General features: G+C 38.9%; 1 protein-coding gene across 2 annotated transcripts in view; it reads left to right on the forward strand.

The window, feature by feature from the left end:
• The window catches only part of SSX2IP (SSX family member 2 interacting protein), a 34,193-nt gene extending 16,407 nt beyond the window's left edge, over nucleotides 1-17,786 (forward strand). The window contains exons 6-15 of one of the 2 annotated variants that reach the window (XM_054038234.1): nucleotides 257-367; nucleotides 1,427-1,562; nucleotides 2,755-2,830; nucleotides 2,914-3,091; nucleotides 6,500-6,650; nucleotides 11,818-11,954; nucleotides 12,453-12,626; nucleotides 14,400-14,511; nucleotides 16,479-16,599; nucleotides 16,843-17,786. In XM_054038234.1, the coding sequence (XP_053894209.1) occupies nucleotides 257-367; nucleotides 1,427-1,562; nucleotides 2,755-2,830; nucleotides 2,914-3,091; nucleotides 6,500-6,650; nucleotides 11,818-11,954; nucleotides 12,453-12,626; nucleotides 14,400-14,511; nucleotides 16,479-16,599; nucleotides 16,843-16,927 (1,281 nt within the window). In that variant the 3' untranslated portion in view covers nucleotides 16,928-17,786. The remainder of the gene's footprint in view (nucleotides 1-256; nucleotides 368-1,426; nucleotides 1,563-2,754; nucleotides 2,831-2,913; nucleotides 3,092-6,499; nucleotides 6,651-11,817; nucleotides 11,955-12,452; nucleotides 12,627-14,399; nucleotides 14,512-16,478; nucleotides 16,600-16,842) is intronic. The other variant, XM_054038235.1, reaches the window with a different exon arrangement.
• Nucleotides 17,787-20,106: the final 2,320 nt, after the last annotated feature.

A 20,106-nucleotide genomic window follows, 5' to 3' on the forward strand; every position in this document is an offset into this window, starting at 1 on the left:
GTTGCTTATATTCTTTTCCATATTTAACTCAGTAAAAATCCCCATGAAGTGGAGTGCTACAGAACTAGCAATCTGCTGCACTGGGGTAACCATATTATCCAGGCCTCTTGCTGTAGAAATGAAGGTTAATTTGCCATGAAGGGGCCTTGCCTGTGTATTGGACTTCTGATATTTCAGCAAGAACAAACTTGTCTCAAATTTAATTTTTTTCTTTTGTAAATTTTAATTGAGATTGAATTATGGGTTCTTTTTTTAGGAGCAACTGGAAACTTCTAGAAGGGAAATAGTGGGACTTCAAGAAAGAGACAGACAACAGCAATGTAAGAACAGAAATCTGCATCAGTTACTTAAAAATGAAAAAGATGAGGTGAGTCAGCCTGTACATCTACACAAATCATTCAGAAAATCTCAGGTTTTAGTAGCATTTTATTTTAAAAGAATACATAGGCTTGCATAGAGAAAGTTAGCAAATTTCATGTGTGGTCACTGTGAAGTTTGGCATACTAGGTTCTCAGGGGTTCTCAAAATGGGGGTCGGGACCCCACGGGGGGTCATGGGGTTATTATGGTAGGGGTCACAAGTTGTCAGCCTCCACCCCAAACCTCGCTTCATCTCCAGCATTTATAACCATGTTAAATATTAAAAAAAAAAAAAGTGTTTTTAATTTATAAGGGGAAGGGGTACTCAGAGGCTTGCTGTGTGAAAGGGGTCACCAATACAAAAGTTTGAGAACCACAGTGATAATGGGATGCAATTCATGTGCAAATGGGGTCGACGGGTTCAAATGATAAAAATGGTGGTGGTCTCATTGCATAAGTACACGTGCAGACCTGTGATGCCTTTTTTAATGTATCATTCTGAGATAAGTCAGCTAAAGCCTGGCTGCTAGGCTCCGAGACCCAGCTATTTGCCAAAGCCTTTCTAGTAATGTATAACAAAACCGAAGTAAAACTTCAGATATGTGTAGGAGAGCAAACAAACAAAAAATGCAGCCAAAACTTGGAATATCTCCTTGAACCTGGAAGAGGGAAAGGCTAAAATCCACTTGGAAGTTTATTGTAAACAATACTTTGCCTAAATTAACTATATGGTGCTTAGGGAAAACCTGAGTGGGAGTTCTGTGTGCGCACACATGTAAATACATTTATTGTTGTTTGGATTACAACGATGCCTAGGCGCACTAGTCATGGACCTGGATATTTACACAATTAGCTTTTCCGTAGTGCCTAACCCAGTGATGTCCATATGTAATTAGCATCTTAATATTCAGCTAAAAATATTGGACAGACACTGAAAGTTACTACGCCTTAAAATTTATATTTTGTATAAATATTTATATCAAGCTCTGTTATTTTTGTGTTTATGTTTAAAGAAATGTATGTGCATGAACTTTAGTTGAAAATTTATGGGGTTTTGGTTTTTTTAGGTACAAAAATTACAAAATATTATTGCAAGTCGTGCTACTCAGTACAATCATGATATGAAGAGGAAAGAAAGAGAATACAACAAACTAAAAGAGCGCTTACATCAACTAGTCATGAACAAAAAGGATAAAAAAATAGGTACGTAAAGTCTTCCACATTGTAGTGATACAGTAAAGCTGCATGTTCAAGATACTTACTTCAGCTTCTAGCATTAACAATGTGCCAAGCTCCTGACTTAGAATGCACTTTGGTATCCAAAATAGTAGGTCACAAAGAAGGTTTTGCATAAAATATGTAGCATTTAATTAAACTTAACTGTTCATAGACTTAAAGAAAACTGATCTTCTATTTTTGCTAGTGTAAGAGTGCCGTGTAAGAGTTTTTGAGTATCTCCCCTTGTTTTGATAGGCACAAACCAAAGAAGGTCAGTTGGTTGCCTGATGAGAATCATGATCAGTTCCTAAATTAAAACATTTTCACCCTTATAATTTCTATCTTTGCTAGTACCACTTCAGCTCTGATGGTGGTAGGAACAACTCTGAGTGCTAATGTAGACTGGGCTGTAAAGAGCACTTTAAGTACTATATTTGTGTCCACCAGCTATGAGCAGGTTTAATCAAAACTGCTTAAAATTTTGGCAACCACCTGGAGGCCTGGAACTGCACTAATGTTAGCGAAGGTGGGAGATTCTAGACCAGAAATAAAACTAGTGTAGGCACAGCCTATGGAGGGGAAGGGAGAAGAAGCTCTGTGTCACCTCATTGCAACTTTTATTAAAAAATCTTAGGGTGCTCTGCCACTTCATTATTTGTTTTATGTCTTATTAAGATCATTATGCTGCTCTGTCACATAGTGAGAGTGTTTCTTCCAAGACAGATGTCTTCAGCATGTGACTACAAAAGCTCCTTGCACAGCATAATTTATGCAGTGCATTGGGCATGAGATATTAGTACTGCTCTTTTAGTGTTGCAAAACTACTCGTAATGAGTATGTGGGAGAGAGGGCAGTGAAGTGTCCAACACTGCCTGGTTTATCCTGTCTAAAAGAGAGACCATCATATTAGAAACTCTACAATCTTTTTCATTTATAAATTTTAGATGTTACATATAACTTTACCATTAAAATTTCTTCTCTTCCTTCCATTATCTCCCTTTCTTGTTTTGTTTTCAGGAAGTTTTGGTCTCATGTGAGTCCAAAGATTGAGTTTTATATTCAGTCCTGTAAGGCTTCTTAATGTAAAGGAAAATGTAGGGTTGCCTGAATATTTAGATATACTTTTGGGATTTTTACTTCACTCTGAAATGTCTTTAATTTCCCTTCTCATTTGTAGCTATGGATGTTCTAAATTATGTAGGTAGAGTTGATGGGAAGAGAGGTGCTTGGAGAACTGGTAAAACAGAAGCCAGGTAAGTTGATACCTATATAAATATATACTTTAATCAAAGTGTATTTTGTAATTATTTATTTATTGTAAGGCTTCTGCTTTCAGGAATGAAGAAGAAATGTACAAAGTTCTGTTAGGTGGCTATGAACAACGTCAAAAACAGCTTCTAATGGAAAATGCTGAGCTCAAGAAAGTTCTTCAGCAAATGAAGAAAGAGATGATTTCACTTCTCCCACCACAGAAACAGAAACCTAAGGAAAGAGCTGAAGATGGCATTGGGCCGGTAAGTGTTTTTATTTTTGTTTTTAAAAAAACCCCTACTATATATTGAACTAGTACTATGCACAGTCATTGGGTCATACAAAAATATTACCCTACTTCTTAAAACTTTCCACCTGCACTAGTTACTGTCTCATGAGGGGCCCACTGTTCAAATGGACTTAAGTAGGCTGTCCGAATTCTGCATTTTGCTCAGATATTTGGGTATAGAAAATGGACTTAGGTGCTGATTTTCAATGTCCTAGTGTGATTGGACAACCTCTTAAGGTGCTTATGTTGGAAAATTGTACTTCCAGTATGTACTGTATCTAGAAAAACATGGTGATTATAAGTAGGGTGGGCTCTAAGACGGACAGGCTAGATAAATCAATGTTTCTTCTAAAAATCTGCAGCTGCTATCAGGAAAACTTTTATCACTAAATAGAATGGTTTTCAGTTCTGCTAGTAATTCCCTTCCATTGTTCACACTGGGGCCATCACACATTGCTTTATTGCTTGTAGATGTTGTGGCAGAAGTGGGTATGAAAACATATGTAATCATAAAGGAATCTTTTAAATGTGCTTTAGAATCAAAACCGTTGTGGATGAGATGTCTAACAGAGCTGCTTGATTAAGTGATGTTTTTGGGGATTCAGTAGTTTTAGGCACCTTATTGTAATTGAAATATTACATTGGGCTCGGCCTTCTTGCCACAGGGTATGAGTAATTCCCCTTAACTTCACTGAGAATTCTCGTATATCCTGCAGCAGGCAAAGCAGGCCCACGGTGTGTATAGTGCTCTAATTAGTATGTCAAGTGTCTGACTCCTTCTTTAGGAAAGAATCTTACTGTAGGTTGAAATTCCACTTTATAATGTAGTACTGCAATTCAGTATTGTGGAACTGTTCCACTGCTAAGGCCCCATTTATACACAGGATGCATGTTACATACTGTGGCTACAGTCCTGTAAAAGCATATGCACGGGTGGACTCCCATGCCGGCTGGGACCCAGTGAAGACAGTGGGGTTCGGCCCAAACTCTATGGGCCACCCATGCAGATCCAGCTTCAGCACTGAGGCATATGTGTGCTTGTGTACCAAGACATACTGGAGGAATAACAGGACTTTATGCTTTGCAATGAAATGTTCTTAAGTGACTGAATCAAATTTCTACAGTTCTTTGTTGATCTCTTGTGGTATAACTTTTTTTATAGCAGACTTAAAAAAAACCCAAAACACATAAGCCTCATTTAACTTCTTGGAGGGGCATTCAGCTACTTTGTAAAATGAATAACCAGCAGAGTCGAAGTAGTGATTGCTAAATACTTATGGGTAGAGGTTCTGTGCGGATACAAAATTTGGATCTGCATCTGATCTGCGATCCGCAAAAATGATCTGTGGGTGAGGATATCTGTGGATACAGAGCGGATATCTGAGGATTTGCAGGTCTCTACTTATGGGGCCTATGCATTAGCTGCTCTCCAAATGCAAATATTTTAGCAATTTTTTTACTTCTGTATATTCTAAAAATCTAGTTGGTCTAATAGATTAACTATTTGCAAATACTCAGTCAAAAGCACCCTGGGTTCATTTTTGACATAGGTTATAGGCACAAAGTATTAACTATTTTTTTACTTGTCTAGAAAACTCGTATGAATATTAAAAAGTTGACAAAATCATTAAGTTTATGGGGGGAAAATAAATGTGTCTCTATACTGGGTAAAGCTAACTTGTGCTCCTAAGCAAAGACCTCTTAATGTAAAATACACTCATTCTGGGGTGAAATTTTGGTAAACCTCTAAAAATGGAATGGTAGATTTCCAACTAAAGCAGTGCTAGATATTGATACTTATGTACAGTAATCCAATGATCAGAAACTTACTTAAATTATATATGTAAAAAAGGAAAACATAACTATTTGAACGGGGAGTACTTGTGGCACCTTAGAGACTAACAAATTATTTGTGCGTCCGATGAAGTGGGTTTTAGCCCACGAAAGCTTATGCCCAAATAAATTTGTTAGTCTCTAAGGTGCTACAAGTACTCTTTTGTTCTTTTTGCTGATACAGACTAACGCACTACCCCTCTGAAACCGATAACTATTTGAGGTTCTTTGTTTTGTTTTTAAAGCAGTTATTACTGATTCAAAACAAGTGTGCCTAAATGAACTTCGGTTTAAAACAAAAAACCCTGACATCTTTTGCTGCCCCAATGATCACACCGGTGGCTTGGCTTCTTGTTACTTAGCAACATTATACTGAGTCATGTGCGGTTATTGGCCTGGAATGCAGAGCTTTGGACTAGGGTACTATTGATATTAATATTTATTACTACAGTAGCAGCCAGAGGCCCAGTCAGGATTGGGCCCTCATTGTGCTAGGCATTATACACATAGGAACCTCAAGAAAAATTGTCTTTATGGAATTAGATAGAATATTAAATTTCTCTCTCTTCCCTCCTTTGCTGGTATTGCAGTTTCCAAAACCCCCAGAAACACTACATTTCATTTAGTGAGTAAATGTTGCAGCATATGTAGAGGAACCGTTTTTTCCACTCTTGAACACGTCAGTTTTATCTGTCTGAATTAATTTAGGAGCCAGTCTTTTCTGTCTGCTTCTGAGTAGGGAGGATTTACATTGGGTGCATCAGGCCTAGGGATGCTAAAGAGAAGTGGGACAAGGGAATTCTGGCTCCACAGCATTGTTCACTGTACTTCACCCCCTCTTCTCACTCATCTTGCCTTTGCCCCCACCGGTGCACTATGAATAAGAAGGAGGTAGAACCAGTTACTTGCTCTCCACAGGATAATTCTTTTCCTCTGTCTAGATGAGTAATCCCCACATATAAGATTATACATACCCCACCCCTATGTTCTTAAAACATGTCACATGCTGCATAGTGAGCTCCTCACTCCCGGAATTGGTGTTTCAAGAGCAGCTGCCAGGCGGAAGATTTAGCAGCATGACTCCTCAGAATCTAAAATTTTTATATAGAATATCAGGAATGAAAGGGACCTCAGGGGATCCTCTAGTCCAAGCCCCTGCTCAAAGCAGGGCGAATTCCCAGACAGATTTTTGTCCTAGATCCTTAAATGGCCCCTTCAAGGGTTGAACTCACAACCCTGGGTTTAGCAGGCCAATGCTCAAACCACTGAGCTATCCACTTCAGGAAGGGGTATATGTGTTTGCGTCATCAGTATCTTGCTGGCTGATATTCATTCTGCATATTGAGGGACAAGGGCAGCTAGGAAGTAATGTGGAAGGTCTGCCTTGCATAACCCCTGCAATCCGTGCATTTAGAGAGTCAAACTCCCTGCCAGGTCCAAACTGCGTAAATGGAAACTCTCAGAATTTCCTTTTCCCTCATACAATTAATAAGCCCCATAGAAAAATATAGAGGACTGCTTCATCAGACTCTTGTTTTTGCTTTTACAGGTACTATCAGACATGGAGGAAGATGCTGTAGAATTAAATAAAGAGAATATGTGGGAACTTTCTTGTGAAACTGTGCGAGAACAGCTTACCAACAGCATTAGAAAGCAGTGGAGAATGCTGAAAAATCATGTTGAAAAACTGGATAACCAAGGTGAGTGTCATCATAAGCCTGTATTCTGCATCATCATGATGTTTGTGGCAACTCCATTTCCATAGTGTTATTTGTTATACTCTGACCCATTTGACATAACAATACCCAAGCTAGAAAGTTTTTAAAAGAACATTAAAAAAAATCACGACACAGTAGGTTGCCTCAAGTGCCATGCAACAGAAATAGAAATACAAAAGATTTAATCACAGGAGGGCTGCGAAACTCTCATGTAGCAACACTGTTATCCCTGACTGAGGTTATCATTTGTTGAAGGAAGATATCTTTCATTGTTGGTTTCAGCAGAAAGATGGCCTGTGTTAAATTTGACTTCTGTTGTCTGTCATCCTGGCTATTTGAGTTACCAGTATAGTGAAAATAAAAGAACTTGAAATAATTAAGCACAAAAAGTATCTAAATCATTTTCAAAGTTTTTGGGCTTCACATGCCTTTCTAGGGAGAACTGGCTGGTGGCATAGTACTAGTTTCTATTAATTTCTAGCTGCTAAATAGCTTTAGAAACAGCTAAAATACATAAATATTTTTACTTTTTCATTAGCTATCAGAGGGATGTTATGCAATCATGAACAGGCAGGGAGGTCACCCACAAAACTTTGAATGGGAGGCAGATAGTCAATGAAAAAATGCCTTTATTAAAATTTGTCCACACTATGATAATGTTTGAGAATGCTTGCTCTGAAGAATATTGATTTGGTATGTTTGGGAGTAGAGGAGAAACTGGTTGAGAGACAGCTATATGGAGTAAAAAGATAATTTTGCACATTTGCAGTGTTTCTGTCATCGCTTTTTGGTTTTGTATGTGTGTACTAATGTCCAGATTCTTCCCATTAAAGTCATTCGTTCTGCCACTGACTTCAGTGGGATCAAGATTTGGCTCATAATCCAACCATCCAGATATACAAATGGCTATGTCTGCACATTGAAATTAAAGTAACAAAACTTGTAATAATTAAAAAAATATTGTGTGTGTGCAAGGGGGCGGTTGTTGTAGGAAATAAAACATCTTTCTCCAATCCTCCCCCTTCCTGGGGTAAATGTTTGGAAGGTTATAACGATAATATTGTATTTAATGTTTTTCATTTGATCCATGTTTCCTTCATAAAGCTCATAGAATACATGGAGCCCTTACTTTTCCAATGAAAAATAGGTCTATATTACAGCAACTCCCCTCTAGGTTTTTATAATGAAATTAATAACTCCAAAAATATAGTGGGTTCTGAAGAACTGGATAACTTTCAGTTAAAAGGTTTCTTCAGTTTACTTGATTCAGTATAAATGTAGAAACGTGTGTGTGTGTGTATGAGAGAGAGAGAGTTTTTTGCTGTTAACAAGCATGTTATCTCTGGAGACACAAATCCACAGTTTGAGAACTGCAAAACTAAGCATCTCTGATGGTATCTTCTAGACTGAGTACTGAGTCCTATTGGGTAGATTATTTAGGTTAATCTATACAGAATCCCCTGGAAACCATAAGATGCAGTCCCTAATCCATGAACAATTGGAACTCATTTACAAAACTTTTCTTAAACATTACATGAATATATTGTCTCAGACTATAGAATTGGAATTTATAATCCCTATTCCATGATGAGATATTTTTGATCTATAATGTATCTTAATTAAAACTATCTTTAGATCGTTTTTTCCCCAAAAAGCATTTCATCAAAAACATCTGATTTAAATTTAAAAAATCTGATTTTTTTTTTTGTTACTTAAAAAAAAAAAACAAAAAAAAAAAAACATTGATTTTTATCCGCCCTGCTTTCAAATCTGTTTTTGACTGTCCAGGGAGATTGAAGTGTTCTCTTACTGGCTTTTGTATGTTACCATTCCTGATGTCTGATTTGTGTCCATTTATTCTTTTACATAGAGACTGTCTGGTTTGGCCAATGTACATGGCAGAGGGCATTGCTGGCACATGATGGCATATATCACGTTAGTAGATGTACAGGTGAATGAGCCCCTCCCCTGATGCTGTGACCGATGTGCTTGGGTCTTCTGATGGTGTCGCTAGAGTAGATATTGGGACAGAGTAGGCAACGGGGTTTGTTACAGGGATTGGTTCCTGGAGTAGTGTTTCTGTGGTGTGGTGTGCACTTGCTGGTGAGTATTTGATTCAAGTTGGGGGGCTGTCGGTAAGCGAGGACTGGCCTGCTTCACAAGATCTGTGAGAGTGAGGGATAGTTTTCCAGGATAGGCTGTAGATCTTTGATGATGTGCTGCAGAGGTTTTAGCTGGGGGCTGTATGTGATGGCCAGGGGTGTTCTGTTATTTTCCTTGTTGGGCCTGTCCTATAGTAGGTGACTTCTGGGTACTCTTCTGGCTCTGTCAATCTGTTTTTTCACTTCAGCAGGTGGGTATTGTAGTTTTAAGAATGCTTGATAAAGATCTTGTAGGTGTTTGTCTCTGTCTGAGGGATTGGAGCAAATGCGGTTGTATCTTAGGGCTTGGCTGTAGACAATGGATCGTGTGATGTGTCCTGGATGGAAGCTGGAGGCATGTAGGTAAGTATAGCGGTCAGTAGGTTTCCGGTATAGGGTGGTGGTTGTGACCATCACTTCTTTGCACTGTAGAATCCAGGAAGTGGATCTCTTGTGTGGACTTGTCCAGGCTGAGGTTGATGGTGGGGTGGAAATTGTTGAAATCCAGGTGGCATTCTTCAAGGGTCTCCTTCCCATGGGTCCATGTGATGAAGATGTCATCAATGTAGCGCAAGTAGAGGAGGGGCGCTAGGGGACGAAAGCTGAGGAAGCATTGTTCTAAGTCAGCCATAAAAATGTTGCCATACTGTGGGGCCATGCGGGTACCCATAGCAGTACCGCTGACTTGAAGGTATAAGTTGTCCCCAAATCTGAAAAGGTTGTGGGTGAGGACAGTCACAAAGTTCAGCCACTAGGTGTGCCACGGCCTCATCAGGGATACTGGTCCTGACAGCTTGTAGTCCATCCTCATGTGGAATATTGGTATAAAGAGCTTCTGCATCCATGGTGGCCAGGATGGTATTTTCAGGAAGATCACCAATGCATTGTAGTTTCCTCAGGAAGTCGGTGTTGTCTCAAAGATAGCTAGGAGTGCTGGTAGCGTAGGGTCTGAGGAGAGTCCAAATAGCCAGATAATCCTGCTGTAAGAGTGCCGATGCCTGAGATGATAGGGCATCCAGGATTTCCAGGTTTATGGATCTTGGGTAGCAGATAGAATACCCCTGGTTGGGTCTTTAGGGGTGTGTCTGTGTAGATTTGTTCTTGTGCTATAGCAGGGAGTTTCTTGAGCAGATGGTGTAGTTTCTTTTGGTACTCCTCAGTGGGATCAGAGGATAGTGGCCTGTAGAATGTGGTGTTGGAGAGTTGCCTTGCAGCCTCCTGTTCGTAATCCGACCTGTTCATGATGACTACAGCACCTCCTTTGTCAGCCTCTTTGATTATAATGTCAGAGTTGTTTCTGAGGCTGTGGATGGCGTTGCGTTCTGTATGGCTGAGGTTATGGGGCAAGTGATGCTGTTTGTTCACAATTTCAGCCTGTGCACGTCTGTGGAAGCACCCTATGTAGAAGTCCAGTCTGTCATTTCGACCATCAGGAGGAGTCCATGCAGACCTTTTGACCTTTCCACTCACCTACCTCTAATAACATTTTTTGGGGATGGGGAATAGGAACTACTTTTCCCCTCCTGCATGGGACTTGCACCCTCTTATGCAAAGGACCTGACCTTTCTTGGCCATAATATTGCTATTACAATACTAAATTCAAGAGCTAATAGGGCTTTGCACAAGTCCAGCTTTTCTTCTCGTATTGAGATCTGTGTAGGCCACTAATGTGTCATACTAATCATTTTATTGTGGTTAAAATATCTGAATTCTGATTAATGAGGCACATATGTTGTGAGCTACAATATAATCTCTGAAATTGAAATGGCAGGTGCCATAGAATGTTCTGGTGATTACGTGCTGTTTCCATGGAAATGTAGAATGCAAGTTTCAGAAGCTATCTTGGAGAGACTTTATTAGTAGGCAGCGGGGAGCCTGCTTGTGGTCTAGGCAAAGGCTGCCATCAGAGTCTAAGACTTCTCTTAATACTTAGCCCAAAAGGACTCTCTCTGTCCCAGAGAGAGAATAGCAGATCAGAGTGCATGTCTGTCTATATCAGGGGTCGGCAACCTTTCAGAAGTGGTGTGCAGAGTCTTCATTTATTCACTCTAATTTAAGATTTTGTGTGCCAGTAATACATTTTAACGTTTTTAGACGGTCTCTTTCCATAAGTCTATAATATATAACTAAACTATTGTTGTATGTAAAGTAAATAAGGTTTTTTAAATGTTTAAGAAGCTTAATTTAAAATTAAATTAAAATGCAGAGCCCCCCGAACCGGTGGCCAGGACCCGGTCAGTGTGAGTGCCACTGAAAATCAGCTCGCATGCCATAGGTTGCCTACCCCTAGTCTATATGCTACCAAATGGTGACCTCTTCATACCAGGAATGGGTAGGATAATCCAAAAGTTAAGATATGTAATAAGGAAATGGTTCCCTGACTTTATTTTGTTGTTGTTGTCTTGTCTGTATGTTGATTTCTTAATATTTGTTTTTATTTTGTTCAAAACCTGTTAAACTTGCTTTTCTTTACAGTATCTTCAAATAGCTCAGTAACAAGGTTTATACTAAAAGTATTATCTTTTTGTTTTCTCCTAAACCATGGAGAGTTTGTTTTATTTTAAATGGGCTCTTCCCTCACCCTTCCTATCTGACTTTGTCTGAACTATTAGCCTTCAAAGCACACTACTTGTTTTACAAGTAGGGGTCCAGAGAGACAATTGTTAAGCCCAGAAATTGTGAAATAGTTAAGGGGCAATTCAGTGGTATTGTCTTTCCCTGTAATAAAACGATCCATTGAATTGTAATTTATATGTGACTGATTGTGTAGAGATCCAGTACTGTATATTTCTGCTAGAACTTATTCAGTATTTCCTGTGATTATTCAGACATACCCAGGGTCTTTCAAATTCCAAGGTTGGACAGATACATATTAAAATGCCTTTAAATTTATTTTGTAAACCTTTTTTTATCTTAAATTAGCACCTTTATTGAAAGACATTACCAGTGGCTGCCTCTTTTACTTTAAAAAAACGAAAACAATTTTTTTTTTCTTTTCTTGTTTTTAGTGTCACGGGCACATTCAGGGGCCTTGAATGGCAGCGATGTAATTTCAAGAGAGGACCATGAACTGGAAACTGAAAAGCTAGAATTAGAAATTCAGCAATGCAAAGAAATGATCAGAACTCAGCAACAACTATTACAGGTTGGAATCTTTTTTGATTTTTTTTTTTTTTTTTTTTTTAAACTGTGCTTTCTTCTCCTCCTCCCTTCTTCGGGTAGGAATTGAAGCATCACTCTAATGATGCCTCCTTTTATTTGGGTGTTCCTGTTTTTGACAACGGTGGAGGCTGGAGCAGAGGGAAAAGGGATGTGACTCTTACCTTGGCAAACAAAGTATTTTGTTGTGAAGTTAGAACATATAGAAGGAGAAACTGCAGAAGGCAACAAAGTTTAGCAACCTATTCAGAAAGCTTATCTCATCTACTTTCCACAGCTTTCTGAATAGGGTGCTAAACTTCTTTGTTTGCCTTCTGCAGTTTCTTCTTCCACATTTCCTAATTTCCTGTGCCAGTGGCCCATTTATGACCAAGCCTGACTGTCTTTCATGTAATAAATTTTTGCTGGCATCTAAATCTAAACTTGTAGAAACATATGATGATTTCTAAATAACATTTCTGACTTTTGTTCCTTGTATCTGCAGCAGCAGCTTATGTCTCCATGTGATGATGATACCTCTATGTTACTACAGGACTGTTATTTGTTGGAAGAAAGAGAGCGCCTCCAGGAAGAATGGAAACTATTTAGAGAACAAAAAAAGAACTTTGAGAGAGAGCGAAGAAGTTTTACAGAAGCTGCTATTAGATTAGGACTTGAGGTATTCAAAAGGGAGGGTATCTTTATAGGCCTTTGATCTTTAATACTGAAGATTAGCCAGTCTTGTAACCTCAGTAAGCGGAAAAACTTAGCCAATGTTGAAAGTATGCATTTGTGTGTATTGTTATCCCTTTGCTATTGTCTTTCTATTGGAAGATCTCTCTTTCCTCTTTCCTCCGTCATATCTTGTAAACCATATGATGCAGGACTAATAACAATATGATGGCTCACTCTGTTCGCCCATAGCAGAATACTACATTTTGTACACAGACATTGGCAAATACAGTTGCTTGACCTAGGATAACTAATTTTCTTTTTCTTTTTATAAGCTTAGGCCAAGATTTTCAAATATCTGCACATGTGCTTTGGAAAATAAGGTCACTTATTTAGGTATCTAGATAGAGACTTAGGAACCTAACTTTAGGCACTCTATTATTTATTTATTTACATTTTGGCCTTAGACTTTATCTATAGGTACATACATATCACTGATTCACATTGTATCAATATTTTTCAGTTCCAGTAAGACACTATAAAATTCTCCACATTTTCACTTTAAAAATATTTTTTTAAGTAATAAGATTGTGAGAGTATATAGGATGTACTCTTAAACTGTATCACAGGCATATTGCTAAGTTTAACCAGATGTGTCTAAACCTATTGCAGCATCACTGCATGCATAAGTTTGCTACTGCTTCTCTTCTTATGCTTTAATACTGTATCTGTATTGTGATCTATGTAGATCTTTATGAAAAATTTGCAGCAGCCCCTGAGCCTAGAGTCGGGGTTTGTTGTGTCTCCTTTGAACATAGGAAGAAGAATTTTGAACAATGGGGAAATTTGCTCCCTTGCTCTTACATCCTGTCCCCTCTCTTCCTTGGTATCTCCTGTTTGTCTGATCTCTTAAGAGGTACAGGAACTATCTCCTCCCCATCCTGCTGCCATCTGGATTTTTGAGGACTGCCTGACATTGACATCACTTCTCTCCTCCCTTGCTTACAGAGTCACGTGAAAGGGAAACCCTCGTTCTTTTCTCTCAGATTTGGGTGGGAGTAGTCAGGACTCCTTTCCAGCTCTTTTTTCTCTTCCCAGAAGGCACTTGGAGTTGCAAGATGATCAGTACCGTAGTATTGTAGTGGAGGGTAAATAGCATTTACCCATTTCTCATTGGGGGTATGTGGAGTTGAGTTTAGGTTAATTTACCAATCTATTTATTTTACTGAGCCATAGTCATTTCTGACAGCTGCATAGAAGGTGGGTTTAGCATCTGACTGGTAGTTTCCTGGCCAAAAGCCCTAAGGCAGTGATTCTCAAACTTTTGTACTGGTGACCCCTTTCACATAGCAAGCCTCTGAGTGCAACCCTACTTATAAATTAAAAACACTTTTTTATAAATTTAACACCATTATAAATGCTGGAGGCAAAGCAAGGTTTAGGGTGGAGGCTGACAGCTCACGACCCCCCACATAATAACCTCACGACCCCCTGAGGGGTCCTGACCCCCAGTTCGAGAACCCTGCCTTAAGGTAAAGTGAGAGGCACTTGCAAGGACCTTCATCGCACATCCTTGTGAGCCAAACCATGGGGGTTCAGTTTGCAAACACCCTTGCCATTTGATCCTTTCCGGGATCTCTCAGTTGTAGGTCTATGTTAAACTGCCCACTTTTTCAATATAAGAATGAACTTCACTTTATGATTTTACATGCAGAACAAATCAATCATTATAAACCTACCACTTTCTGTACAGAATATAAGTGGACATTTCTCTTTTCAGAGAAAGGCATTTGAAGAAGATAGAGGGGCTTGGCTGAAGCAACAGTTTTTGAGCATGACTTCTGATCACAAGAACTCTGAACATGTGAAAACTCAAAGTGCCTACTCAGGAAGCAAGTATTTAACTCACTAACTTTTGTACATTTCATAAAACTATCCTTATTATGTTTTATTTTGTCTCTCTCAGTTGGAAGATATATATACAAGGAAATGGAGACTTCCTAAGTATAAAGAGAATTCATGATGTGATATATAAAAAACATTAAAATCTATGTGCAAGTCAGGGCTGTTAGGCTCTCCTGGTAGTTCACCTAAGAAGGGAATCCTGATAATCCAGTCGTGGCTACATGATAAACTTCTCTTTGAGAAGGGACCTGTTGAATGTCAATTGTATAACAGAACTCTTAGCATTAAATAGCGTGTTTAATTAGAGAATCAGATGGGAGGCACTGCTGTTCCCTCCAATGTGCAGCTGCCCTGGTCTTCCTATAGACCTCTCTCTACATGGAATTATTTTCGTTGGTATGAAACATTTATGTTTAGGGACAGAAATAAGATTATTTGGGTGCTGTCGTTAAAAAAAGAATGTTTTATTGGTGTCAGACTTGTGTGCTGTGGCATTTGTGATTTTTTTCATACTTGTAGATTTTTGTGTGTGTGGATGTTAAGTGCATTTTAAGAGAGAATATAGCATTAAACAGCCCTCCCTGCCCAAAGCTTAGATTTGAGGGATGTAAGAATATAAAAATTAAAGAATTCCTTTGCCACTTAAAGGATACTTTTACAGAACGGTTTTCACTAGAATGATTTTTAAAAACTATATATTTCTACTTTAGCTTTAAGGCTTTGTTAGGTTTCACTACAAAGTACTATAACCTTACAGGAAGTGCCATGTAATACTGTATAATTCTGCTTGCCCACCTTTTTGAAGCCTTTTCAAATCTAAAAATGAAAAGGAATTACAGGGCCTGATCCAACTCCCATTGTAGTTAATGCAGATCTTCTCATTCACTTAAATGAGGGACTAGAATAGAAAGTGCTAAGCAATGCTATCTGTTCAGTTTAATTTCTTTTGGACTTTGGGCTAGTTTATGAGCTTTCATGTTGACATAAGTGACTTTTGCATGGGTGTTGCCAGGTATCCTGGACTCTAAAGTAATCGTTGAATCAATTGAAATAAGGTTTGCTAAACAAGAAGTAAAAACCTAATCCAGAAAACACTCATGAGTATCTTTAAGCACATGAATAGTCCCATTGACTTCAGTGTGACTATTTGTATTCCTATTTTTTTTTTTGTTTTCAAGTTAAATATTTACAAAAACAAAACATAGTACTGTGTGCGTGTGTGTGTGTGTGCATGCGCGCGCAACTATGCTGATTTCAATATAATTTTTAGTCCAATACATCCAATAATAATTAAGGCTAAGATTATATCGTGGTGGTCGCGGGGACGGATCCCCAGCCTCCTTCGGCCGCAGAGGGACCCCGGAGCTGCTCAGTGGGCGGGAGAGGGGCCCCCGCAGGTCCCCAGGCGCCACCGCTGGCAGGGGCAGCCCCTGCAGCTGCTCAGCTGCCGCGAGCAGCAGCCCCCCCACAGCTCCCTGGAGCTGTTCAGCGGCCACAGGACCCCCACAGCTCCCAGCTGCCGGCAGCAGAGGAATCTCATCCCCACCTGCTGCTGCTGGCAAGGGATCCCCCCACATCTCCTAGCCTCGCAGGGCAGCAGGGGGACCCCTCCCAGCCACTGGGGAACGGGGTCCCTGTAGCTCCCAGCTGCTGCAGGGGATGGGGGGGTGCAGCAGGGTGCTGGACCCTCCTCCCTCCCCGTTTTGCCAGGGATGTTTTTAGTGAAAGTCAGGGACAGGTCACGAGTTGCATGATTTTTTTCTTTATTGCCCGTGACCTGTCTCTGACTTTTTCACTAAAATTATCCATGGCAAAATTGTAGCCTTAATAATAATGAATGTACATACTTATTTTTTTATTATTATTGGGAGAAAATAAGAGTCATGGAAAAATTCCTCTCTAGATACTTTCATAACTACATTGTTGTTTAATAACATACTTGTGTGTCTTGCAGGTTCTGACCCAGACAATCAGTTAATGAACTTCAGGTCTCGGCAAAAGAAACCTCACTGCTTGCCTAGTGTACCTCCTGCAGAGGAACTTTGCCAGACAATTCAGCATATCCCACACAACAGGTATCTGAAATCATCTCACCCATCTTTACTTTTATAGTGTATGTGAACTGCTCAGCTGGAGTAGTAGTGATTAGAGAAAGGGACCATAGCTTGGGGAAGTTCTGAACTAGACATTGACAAGAGTTACAGTGGAATATATTATTTAGCATAATTAATATACAACTTTCGACCACTATCAAAACAATTGTTCTACTTATATTTGTAAAGGGGAATATTAGTTACACTTTAACTTTCTCTTTCCAGCAATTCGAGTGTTGTATTGAATAAAACTACTGAAGACAGCAAGCCAAAGCAATGGAAGGGACTCAACAAAGGAGAAACTGAATAATGCATCAAGACCTCGGTCACAGAAGATTTCTAAAGTTCATGTTCTCTGTTATATAGATAAACTGCCTTAGACTTTCTAGGGTTGTCTGCTGTCTTTTGTTAAACAAATGTGTCCATAAACTTTTCTTTCTAAGGTGAAACAGGGTGTTATGAGTTTGATCATCCTTTCAGTGAGCTAAGAGATTAAATGAGTTGCAGTGTGTGGGTGTGACTTTTTTTTATTTTTTAAACAATTTCTTGCCCCTTCTTTGTCTGCAACTTTTGAAAGATTTTTTTTTTTTTAAATAAAAAGAAAAAGCTTTGGATAGTCTAGTAACAGACATTCTGATTCTGTGAATAAAGGAATGTATGAGATTATTTTATTTTATTTTTTGATTGTAAATGAAACACTGGAACCTTAGTGTTTCTTTTCATCGCAGACAAAGGTAGCACTTTTAGGAATTGTTTAATTATTGTAAATGTACATTTATATCAAGTGTAGCTAGCATTGAAACTTTTGTCTCAACTTGAATGTACAGTATACTGTAGATTTTTAACAAAGCAGGTTATATATTTATTAAGTCATGTGACTTGAAAGTACCTCTTTCATAGCTTTCCAATGATTAAAGTGCAAGATCTTTATATGTTTGTAAATAGACAGTATAAATGATTCTGCTAAGATGCCATGAAATGAAACATGCATCTATAATCATAGTATTTTACATGCCAATTTAAGCTGGTTTTATAGTGATATTCTGTTTACAGATGTATTAGGACTGTAATTGTTTCAGTCAAGAATCAAATTATTTGAAACATAATTGAACAATAAATGTGCAAAGTATATTCTAAGAAATGTATTCGCATATGTTATGTGCATTCAATTTTTGCAGTCCAGCGTGATCTTTTTGTATTAACCAGTTGTAAACAGTCATGGTCCTACATCAACAAATCTGGATGGTGTGTTTTTCTTTCTAATGGACTCGAGTTACTTTGGCCTTGATTTAAGGAAATCCATTTTGATCATAACTCCATGAAGTGGTCATACATAAGGGAGAGGTTTTAGCGAAAGGGTAGGTAGAGATAAAAATAAAAATTTGCAGTGGGGAAGGGAGGGTGGAAGAATAGAATATAACAGAATTCTGAAACTGTGCAAGAGATAAAAGGGACGGGATTCAACTTGAAAGGGATTCAACTTGAGCTTTGTTTTGAGGTACCAACAGCAAAACATTTGGTGTCTTCTGTGATTGCTTTTCATTTCATGATGTCACTTCTCCATTTGGAGCTTCCACAGCTCTTTCATATTAAGGTACTTTACTGAGGCCTATGCCATAAATACTGCTACAGAATCCCAACTGTTATGATCACAGAAAAAAAATTTTCTGGGTTAACTGATTTATTTTGAAGCGACAAACTGAGGCAGTCAAGGTCGCTATTGGGTAAAATTTTTTCCATTCCTTCCCGGTACAGTTGTTCAGAGCAGGATAGCATTGTTAACATGTTAATGGCATTTAGCCTTCTGTGCATAAATAGTTTACTAATAGAATGTGTTGCTTCTAGCCCTGTGCTATAGGTGCCTATGCCTAAAATCAGCATCTAATGAAACAGATCTATAGACATTTTGTGAAGGCATTGCTGCTTTGCAGAGTTAAATTGCAGAGGCTTCCTTTTTTGTGCCAAGGAAGCCCTGGGGTCCCGAATAGCAATCCTTAATTATCATTTGTCATCTCTCTTCTTTGGACATGTGTGATTTTGGCCTAGTGTAATTTTATTTGTTTTGGTTTTTTAAAGCGTGCTTCCTCTTTGCTCCAAGTGCAATTAATATATTCCAGCACCAAATTATCATTTATCTATGTCAAAACCCTTGCACACCCAAACCAGTATGAATGTAACCCCTCTTTGGTCTCTGTCATGTGTATATGTTCATGTACATGTGCCTGCCCAACCCCTTCAGAGAGAGCCTGAGAAAAGTGTGCCTCTGTCAGACTAAGGGCAGGAGAATGAACTCCAGCATTAAGAGCCCTCAGTGCCATTGGCTCTGTCTCCTTCAAACCTGGGTGCAGTTGGTTCAGGAGACTCAGCTGATCTCAACTGCTGTGGTATCACATGGGAAGGGAGGGGAAGAAGAGGTCACTAAAGGAGCCAAGATGGAAACCACTGGAACTTTCCTGGTCAATCCAACACCTCCAGTTCAACCAGAAATGAATTGGAAGCCAGTGTAAACTCCAGAGCACAGGTATAATATCTTCTGCATGAAGCACTCTTAAGGATGCAGGCAGCCACGTGCATTGTGAATTTTGGTCTGCCTGGAGAAGGCTCAGGGCCTCTTAGCCATCCTTTTCCAGAGGTTAGTCATTCAGATTGTCTTAATGCCATAGGTTTTTCAAAATAATAACATCTTTAACAATGTAGTTCTTGATTTTCTATTTCGTCCCAATTAATCAATGTGCATTTGAGCCATTTCCTCTACTGAAATTGAATAACAGTACCCACAAGCCACAGGGTTAAGATCAACAACCCTCATAAGTCAATGGGCGGAACTTGGCCTCGTCAATTATGCTCTCAGGCATTCCATTAAATAAAGAACATATTCAAAGCTGTAAAAATCTCTCAAAAGGGAGGAAGGAATGTGCCAGGAGTTTAAAGTCATGTATAGAATTCTGATTCTGTATTCATATAACTGATTATTCAAGCTCTATGTTAAGACTGGTGATTCCAGTATGCCACTAGGTGCTGCTGTTGTTTTAAATTAATTAAATGGTGTTCTGTCTATGATGATACACTGGGAAGCTCAGTCAGTTTCCTGTTAAAGAACTTAGTTGAACTCCCATACTTGACTCTTTCTCCTCATTACAGATTTTTTGGGGTAATAAAATGATTTTGAAAGATTAAATAAGTGTTTCTTATTCATCAAATTTCTTGTGCTTATTGAATAGTAGCAACTGGGGGCTGTCTGTAATAATTTGCTTACAGTTCTGCAAACTACATGCATTTTAGTAGTCGGGAAAACCTCTGAGGAGTCACGCAAACTTGTAAATGTAATTTCAATGCCTCCATGAAAGCAGGTTGTGTTGCAAGCCTGTATGCAACTGAGGCACATGGTGGTGAACTGATAGGCCAATTTTTGAGTTCTGCCAACATGGACAGTATCCTGTAACTGTAGAGCTATAATCAGTCTTGAAGTATTTGGGCTAGTGTATGTGT

Source organism: Malaclemys terrapin, chromosome 8, assembly GCF_027887155.1.
Source record: "Malaclemys terrapin pileata isolate rMalTer1 chromosome 8, rMalTer1.hap1, whole genome shotgun sequence".
NCBI classification, from domain to species: Eukaryota; Metazoa; Chordata; order Testudines; family Emydidae; genus Malaclemys; species Malaclemys terrapin.